The 9,065-nt window shown below is 39.5% G+C and overlaps 1 protein-coding gene across 2 annotated transcripts; it reads left to right on the forward strand.

The window, feature by feature from the left end:
* The first annotated feature begins 1,100 nt into the window (after nt 1–1,100).
* On the forward strand, nt 1,101–5,863 carry LOC124043299 (ras-related GTP-binding protein C-like). 2 transcript variants are annotated; one of them, XM_046361750.1, is made up of 7 exons: nt 1,101–1,617; nt 1,829–2,032; nt 2,593–2,792; nt 3,302–3,416; nt 3,559–3,701; nt 4,591–4,739; nt 4,951–5,863. In XM_046361750.1, exons 1-7 carry the CDS (start codon nt 1,432–1,434, stop codon nt 5,106–5,108), a joined length of 1,155 nt encoding a protein of 384 aa, XP_046217706.1. In that variant the 5' UTR covers nt 1,101–1,431; the 3' UTR covers nt 5,109–5,863. The 2 variants fall into 2 exon arrangements, with proteins under 2 accessions (XP_046217706.1, XP_046217707.1); XM_046361751.1 differs by having other exon boundaries at nt 4,987–5,863.
* Nucleotides 5,864–9,065: the final 3,202 nt, after the last annotated feature.

The raw sequence follows: 9,065 nt of genomic DNA on the forward strand, positions 1-9,065 counted from the left end.
ATCTTTGGGGTTTTCATTTTCGTTGCCATCTATATTAAACTCATGAATTGAGGTAAATTCAGATTTTCTCACTAAATTGTAAAATTATTTTGTGTATTTTTACCTTCCTCCAACCCTCTCCTTCTTGATCTTACAAATGCCACTGTTGCTCTCTCTTCATACATTGGTCCATTTCTAGTTGTAAAGAGAATAACTGACCCTTTCCTTCTTCATCAAGGTCCTCCATAGAGATTAGAAAAAGTATTTCCTTAAGTTTATTTTACCTCAGTCTTTTAAGTTCAACAATTTCTTTACCTCTCTTCATGGCTGTTTGTCTTTTTTCATACTTCATTGATTCCCAATATTTCCCATAAGACTTAAATGGTTGGGCTTTCTTCAAATTTTGTTGTATAATATCTTTAGCAATGATTTTGAAATTAGCATCTTCCAACAGTCTACTATTGAGTTTCCAATAACTTCGATAGTTCTAATTGTTGGATTGCCATACTGGCTGGCAACGTTCTTGCTCCTCTGAACAACAGTGTCCTGACAGCAAGGTTTTATTCAAATCTCCTCTGTTGAAAATGAAATGTTAGTCTAAAAGAAATGGAATTGGCTTTTAACCAATCAGCATTCAGGATTAGACCCACCCCTTGTATAAACAAAATTATAAACTGGGTGGTTCAAGCCCTGATTGGCTGACAAGCCTTGCTATATCAGACCACATACCACAGGTATGACAAAACATTCATTTGTACTGCTTAAATTAAGTTGGTAACCCATTTATAATAGTAATAAGGCACCACCTCTGGGGTTTGTGGTATATGGCCAATATACCACGGCTAAGGGCTGTATCCAGGTACTCAGTGTTGCTTCGTGAAAAGAACAGCCCTCGGCCCCCCCAACAAACTAAATTCCCAACCAACGCGTGTCCCGACACGCGTCCTCTATTCATCTGAATGTGTTGACCGTTGGAGAAATTGCTTGAGCTGCGCTGAAAATTCGAGAAGTGGGAAAAACAACGGGCCAATGTTCTAACACTGCTGTGCGTAGATGTACACGTTTTGGGCTATGATTAACGTTTTAGGCGGGAGAACCAATGAGATTAAGGGGGCGGGAAATACAGGTTATGGCGGAAGTGAAACAAAATTGGCAAGTTGATAAGCTAAACCCTGGGGTGTTGGGTAGCGGAAGTATAGTATACAATAATGTTGTTTGATACTAAAATGCTGGTATTTAGTTCGTAGTGAATACACCCTATAACAGCACTACCTATCGTATATTTTCAAATCACGACGAGGTTGTGAACGACCAAGCAAAACCAGTAGCTAGCAATCTATCTGAGTAGTTAGCGTTAGCATTAACTAGCCTAGCTATCTCCAAACAGGGTTGGATTTGACCAGTAGATTTAACAATCGCTAACGTTGATTTGTTTGGTGGAGTTGAGGTAAAATGTCGATTCAGTACGAGGAGCCTGCATTGGCTCGGAATTATGGTGTTGTGGACTCTTTCCCAAAGGATTTTGGCTACGGAGTAGAGGAACCAGATATCGAGGAGGAGAGCACGACGTCAGGTGACAGTAAACCAAGGATCCTGCTGATGGGATTGCGGAGAAGTGGAAAGTCATCTATTCAAAAGGTGTGTTGCTATACTTATGTTAGTTTAGTTCTCCAATAAGTTGCTGCTGGTCAGTTCTTCTGTGCATCACTCCAATGTTTATAATGTGTATGCACCATAGTGTTTATGCATAGTACACTACTCAAGTTGTTGATTACCTAGCTAGTTAGTCAAGTAGTAATGTACACTGATTGTATTTGTCTAATTTAAACATCTATTGTGCAATATCCAGGTTGTATTCCACAAGATGTCGCCCAACGAGACGCTGTTCTTGGAGAGCACCAACAAAATCTACAAGGATGACATCTCCAGCAGCTCTTTCGTCAATTTTCAAATCTGGGACTTCCCTGGTCAGGTGGACTTCTTTGACCCTACCTTTGACTATGAGATGATCTTCAGGGGCACGGGGGCTTTGATATTTGTCATTGATGCTCAGGTGAGAATACTAGAGGAATGTTAGACATCGTACTAGGGCAATTCCAAGGTAACACACTTTAATTATGCTTTAAAATGTATGCCAAACAAAAACTATTGATTTCAAAGATGAACAAACCATACTACTCCAATGACTACTTAGAAAACTGCAGATGCACAGTTTGGTAACAGAATAATGGTAAAATCTCCCTCAGTTTTATTCTGTTACTGAACTTGTTATCTGCACAGTTCTTCCTGTTATGTTATTTTTGTAAAATGTGCAGTGGAAATTGTTAAAAGTAGTCCTTGTGCATAGAGATGTATGGTTTGTTTAACTCTAAATCAATGTTTTTTTTGTTAGGTATACATTTGAAAGTGAAAAAATTAGTCTCAGCATAATTCCGTAACCATGCAATTGCCCACTACCAATGGCAAACATTGAGAAGGCTCTTCTTTTCTTCAGCAGTCCTGGGAGACAGACTGTACAGCCTACAGTTCCACTGATCTTTATTTATTTCAAAAAATAGGCTGATTCATTGTGTCTGCTCTCCTTATGCCTTTGTTCTCTATTGGTTTCATCAGGATGATTATGTTGAAGCCTTGGGGAGGCTACATCTCACAGTGTCCAGAGCCTACAGGGTCAACCCAGAGATCAACTTTGAGGTGTTTATCCATAAGGTTGATGGCCTGTCAGACGACCACAAGATAGAAACCCAAAGAGACGTCCATCAGAGAGCCAACGATGACCTGGCTGATGCCAGCCTGGAGAAGCTTCATCTCAGGTTAAGGGCCCTACACACTTCACTCAATCTATGCAAACACAGCAACAGCGCATCATTTTCACATGTAGTTCTATGTACTTTTGTGTGGCTCAATTTGTAACGGACTGTATACAGCGCTCCGTCGTTCTGTTTGCATGCCGTGTGTAGCGGCCTTTAGTATAAAGGACAAGACACAACATAATGAACGTCGGCCGTGCGCAGTAGATCACCTGCTGGGTCTGGACCAACTGTGCTATTCAACATGAAGAATCTTAGGGAAATGAACAGTAGTAAATGTCAGCTGAAATTCTGTGGTCAGAGGAGATATGAAGGCCACACTCGCTTTTAACCATTTGTCGGCGCAGTCTGTTTTGTCCTTAACTGGTGGTAGGTTAGGCATGTGGCTGAATGTTACTCAGAGGGATCAGCTTGTTTTTGACCTAACATGTTGGGAGAGGAACTGTTAGAAACACAGGAAATATAACTGCGATCTCAATTCTCTCTTTCTCCTCTCTCTTTCCATGTTTCAGCTTTTATTTGACCAGCATCTATGACCACTCTATATTTGAGGCTTTCAGTAAAGTTGTCCAGAAGCTCATTCCTCAGCTACCAACATTGGAAAACCTTGTGAACATTTTCATATCAGTACGTATTATTTTGACCAATAAGCTGATTTGAACTGATGCTTGTTTTTCTGTACTTCTACACAAATCTCAACAGATTTTTTGCAATGTTTTAGTCCTTTAGATAATGTCAAAATTCGCCCTGTGTTTTTATTTTTGGACAGAATTCTGGGATTGAGAAAGCCTTCCTGTTTGACGTGGTCAGTAAGATTTACATCGCCACCGACAGCTCCCCTGTGGACATGCAGTCATACGAGCTTTGTTGTGACATGATCGATGTTGTCATTGATGTCTCTTGTATCTATGGGTGAGAGAAAATCATATGCCAGGTTTCCCCAACTGGCAGGCTGAATTTGTCCCGCAGGTGGTTTTATTTGGCCTCCCAAGTTTTATAAGCAAAAAATAAATAAATAAACACTAATAATAAATCATTGTTGGACATAAGACTACAAAAACACCAGGAAATCAGCTCCAAGTGATTTTAATTTTGGAAATCTGTTCCCAAGTATTCCCACGCATAATAGAGAGAAACATGATCGTAGACAAATGTAAGAAAGGTTTCAAATTATTGTGTTTTAGTCAACTTTTTTTGTATTTTTTATTTTACCAGGCAAGTCAGTTAAGAACAAATTCTTATTTTCAATGACTGCCTAGGAACAGTGGGTTAACTGCCTGTTCAGGGGCAGAACGACAGATTTGTACCTTGTCAGCTCGGGGATTTGAACTTGCAACCTTTCGGTTACTAGTCCAACGCTCTAACCACTAGGCTACCCTGCCGCCCCATTATGTGTTTGGGCTTCTTGTCGTCAATTTTCAGTCTACAAATCATTTGTAATTATGTTCCGGCCCCCGACCATCTGCTCAATAAAACAATCACCCCTCGTCTGAATCTAGTTGATGATCACTGTCATGCCATTTAAAAATGCGTGTATTGAACATCCTATTTAACTGTCTCTTCATTCAATTATGTTGTACATGCTTGGGATTTATGTGAAAATCATTTGAGATGAACAGTGCAGTGAATACGCATCACTCTGTCACTGTATTCAGTTGAAGCAGGTGGTAAGGATGCTTTTGTGATTGTAAAAGTTAACAAGGAATCGTAGATTGCTGTGATTGTGAAAAGCTATTGTGGAGAGCTTTGAGTTTATTTTGGGATTGTAAAAAGTGAATAGCTTTGTATTCTTCCATTGCAGCCTGAGGGAAGATGGAAATGGCAGTGCATATGATAAAGAGTCTTTGGCCATCATTAAGCTCAACAATACCACCATACTCTACCTGAAAGAGGTCACCAAGTTCCTAGCCCTCGTTTGCATCCTTAGAGAGGAGAGCTTTGAAAAGAAAGGTAAGACAAAAGTCTGGCACCATTTATAGGATTGAACCATTTATGTTAGCAGCCTATTGTTGATTTGACCGACATGCATATAGCCTTTAGAAGAAGTTTAACACGCTGTACTACCATGCTGATCTCATTTGTAGTGCTGGGAGATACTGGCCCAATTCCCTTTTGAAATAAATTCATATAGCGTGATTTATTTTCTGATGTTTTCTTTCAGGTTTAATAGACTATAACTTCCATTGTTTCCGCAAAGCCATCCAGGAGGTGTTTGAAGTGGGGTCCTTGACACAGAGGACAGGCAGACTACAGCCAAGTTTGTCCAACAACAGCTTGTCCAGCGTAAAACTTGGTGTATTAAACGGAAGTGCTGTTTAGAGGAATGTAAGAAAAGGAAAGAGGTTTGGAATGCCTTAGCCACTGAGAATGGACAAGTAGTAATTGTCTATTTTACTTGGAAGGCTATGGACCATCAAAGGTGACACAGGGGAAAAAGCAGGAAAAACCTTGAAAAATAACACTTGGGATGGGGGAGGGTGCTGTTCTGTGCAAGGATTGGAAAGGGTAAAAAAAACGCTGCAATGGACTAAACACTGAACAGAGTTGAAGCCAGCAAGCACATCTATTTTAAGCACCTCAATGTTTTTGGGCTTGACCATAATGATTATTTTTGCTACAAACAGTTTTATGAGTATCAAGATGACAATGTCGTCATTGTGGTCTTCCTCAGCACAAGTAATTTAAACAGGGCACTATCTATGTTTTCCCGCTCTTATTTCAGGCAAGGTTCAACAGGAAGCAATGTTGGAAAACAAATTAATTAGGAAGCCTGCATACAGTAAATATCACTACCATTCAAAAGTTTGGGGTCACTTAGAAATGGACATTTCCTTGTTTTTGAAAGAAAAACACGTTTTTTTGGCCATTTAAAATAACATAAAATGGATCAGAAATACAATGTAGACATTGTTAATTTTGTAAAAGATTATTGTATCTGGAAACGGCTGATAAAAAAAAAAGAAGGAATATCTACATAGGCGTACAGAGGCCCATTTGTCAGAAACCATCACTCCTGTGTTCCAATGGCACGTTGTGTTAGCTAAGGAACTCTGCCTAGAAGGCCAGCATCCCGGAGTCGCCTCTTCACTGTTGACATTGAGACTGGTGTTTTGCGGGTACTATTTAATGAAGCAGCTACTAAGGACTTGTGAGGCGTCTGTTTCTCAAACTAGATACTTTAATGTACTTGTCCTCTTGCTCAGTTGTGAACCGGGGCTTCCTGCTCCTCTTTCTATTCTGGTTAGAGCCAGTTCTGTTCTGTGAAGGGAGTAATACACAGCGTTGTATGAGATCTTCAGTTTCTTGGTAATTTCTCGCATGGAATAGCCTTCTCAAAACAAGAATAGACTGACGAGTTTCAGAAGAAAGTTCTTGGTTTCTGGCCATTCTGAGCCTGTAATCGAACCCAAAATGCTGAGGCTCCAGATACTCAACTAGTCTAAAGAAGGACCGTTTTATTGCATCTTTAACCAGAACAACAGTTTTCAGCTGTGCTAACATAATTGCTAAAGAGTTTTCTAATGATCAATTAGCCTTTTAACATGATATACTTGGATTAGCTAACACAACGTGCCCTTGGAACACAAGAGTGATGGTTGCTGATAATGGGCCTCTGTACGCCTATGTAGATATTCCATTTAAAACATCAGCCGTTTCCAGATACAATAGTCTTTTACAACATTAATAATGTCTACACTGTATTTCTTATCAATTTTATGTTATTTTAATGGACCAAAAAATATGCTTTTCTTTCAAAAACAAGGACATTTCTTAGTGACCCCAAACTTTTGATTGGTAGTGTACATGTTCGTGTTATCGCACTGGTTACTACGGTGCAAAGGGGTCTATTTGGAAGCATACAACTATAGATCTGGGACTATTGCTATATGTATTTCAACTTAGTTGATTTGATTGTTTTGGAGCCTAGCAGAAAACTAGGCCTTGTTCCTCAAAGATAACATTCCCCCATCTGGGAAGAGAACCACCTCGAAAAGTACTTGTGGTTGTAAACTATGATACTGTACCTACTACTCTCATGCAGTTGTCAGTTTCAACCTGTAGCCAAATTCACTATAAAATGAGTTTACTGTTGGGCCAGTCAGTACCCTGTGCTGCATAAAAACATATATATTGAACTATACTAATGACAAAATGTGTGAATGTTTGCTGAAAGGTCTCTGTGTTACAAATACCTGGGTCCAACTTTTTTTTTTACATAATGTATTAATTAATTTAATCTTAAAATTACACAATTATGACTGGTGTGTGTGTGTGTGTGTGTGTATAAAAGCTTTCCATATCAGAGAGAGAAATACCATCTAAAAGGTCAGTACAGTACTTACAGTATGTTTTTAGTAGTGAGTACCAACAACCCTTGTGGTATGTAGAGGTAATCATTCAGACTGCGTCCCTACATAGTGCAATACTTTTGTAGTCTGACTACCCATCCTCATCACTCTGGCCACATCCACTAGCATTTCTTGTATGGAGTGATCGATAGAGCAGCGGAATTCGATTCAGGATGTCAGGCAACTACTTTTGACCAGAGCCCTATGGGTTTCCCTATGGGCCCTGGTCTAAAGTACTGCACTATAAAGGGAATGCTTGAGGTCTCCCTAGACCCCAACTGTGCAAGTTATAATAACTTAATAAATTACCAGCGTTTCAAATGGAGTAGTACAGGATGTTAGTCTTATTGGTTCTAGGGTGCTGTAGTGACTGACTCTTAGCATGCCTCCAAAGCGGCACACTATTCCCTATATAGTATACTATTTTTTTTTACCAGGGCCCGGACAAAAGTAGTGCACTATAAAGGGGATAGGGTGTCATTCGGGATATCATCTTTATGATGAAAGTGTTTGTTACTCATTTGACAACCAATTGGTATGATTCCATTGTGAGATAATGTTTGCATTGGTCTTTGTTCTGCTTTTGGGTGCAAAGGGAGGTGAATCATATTGAATATGTTGTCAGATGCCATAAGGTTATAAATGTGTTTTTTTATTGAGTGTAATTAAGCATTTAAAGCACTTGAATTAGAAGGGAAATTTGAATGTCTCCTATTTTATCTGAAATTGTGTGAAGCATTAAAGATATTTTTTCATTTGAATATTGTCACTCATAACTGTACTGTTCTGAACATCCAGTCTACCTACCATTTTTGATCCTATACAGTAAATGTATTGTCTTGAACCAACAAAAAATGCTTCTGAGGTTGAAACAAGTCACTTGCCTAAATTGAGGCTAGACGTGTGTTTCGAGGCTAGACGTGTGTTTCTTGGCTAGGGTTGCAAACTTCCGGGAACTTTCAATACATTCCCTGGTTTCCAGAAATCCTGGTTGGAGCTTTCCTGCTTATTCCCTCCTCATTCTGGGAAAACCAGGGAATTTATTGCCAGTTCCTAGAATTGTGCAACCCTAGTATTGGCTCATCATGGCACTGCTGCTGTATTACAGTGGGCAGTAGATGGCACTATTGATCTACTAAGGAAAATAATCTGAGAAGCGGAGTATGATGATGTCTATGACTGTTAATAGAATTATAAATATCGGAGGTTCAAGACCACTGACCTAACCACAAATGTAATGTAACGCACACCTAGATTGCTGTATGGTATTTATTATAATATGAAATACCTGGAGTCAGTGTTACATTACTTTGGTACCAGTGACCGTCTCTACATTGGTGACCTGACTTGAACTGTGTATACATGTTCCTGTATGGTCTATGCATTGTAGTCTTTAAGGTAGACCCACTGCATGCTGTTGGGAATGATCAGTTCAGGTGGTTGCTATCACCCAAAAATAATGTTCCATTATTCCATTACATAATTGAACCCCCCCCCCCCCAAATGTTGTACATAATTGAAACATAGGACCTCTGAGCATCTTATAAGCCTTTTAACAGTACAGGGTGAACAACACAAGATAAATAGGTTGAAATAGTTAAGTCAGTTACATGTGAGATTAAACTTTGTTCATACTACCAAGTGCTCATGCATTTTCATGCCTAATGGGTAGTGGCAGGATGGAGCCACAACGTAACTCTTTAATCAACCCCAGACCTCCAGTTTAGACTGGTGGAAAATGGAGGTTAAAAAAAAGGAAAATAATATCTTGCTTGCCAGGGCTTTTTTCAGGAACCCAGCAGTTTCTCGTGACCGCAGAGTATTTACTCTGCTGAGTGAGTTGGTAAGGAGCCTTAATCAAGTCTGAATGAGTGACAACACAAAAGTGAAGCCTTATGGTAGTTAATTGCTTAAGTTTTTACCCCCA

The sequence above is a fragment of the Oncorhynchus gorbuscha genome, linkage group LG09 (assembly GCF_021184085.1).
Source record: "Oncorhynchus gorbuscha isolate QuinsamMale2020 ecotype Even-year linkage group LG09, OgorEven_v1.0, whole genome shotgun sequence".
In the NCBI taxonomy this organism is placed as follows: domain Eukaryota; kingdom Metazoa; phylum Chordata; class Actinopteri; order Salmoniformes; family Salmonidae; genus Oncorhynchus; species Oncorhynchus gorbuscha.

Coding starts and splice junctions, on each gene's coding strand:
- LOC124043299 (XM_046361750.1), top strand. CDS start 1,432: ATGTCGATTCAGTACGAGGAGCCTGCATTGGCTCGGAATTATGGTGTT. Junction 2,033..2,592: donor TATTTGTCATTGATGCTCAG/GTGAGAATACTA, acceptor TGGTTTCATCAG/GATGATTATGTTGAAGCCTT. Junction 2,793..3,301: donor CTGGAGAAGCTTCATCTCAG/GTTAAGGGCCCT, acceptor TCCATGTTTCAG/CTTTTATTTGACCAGCATCT.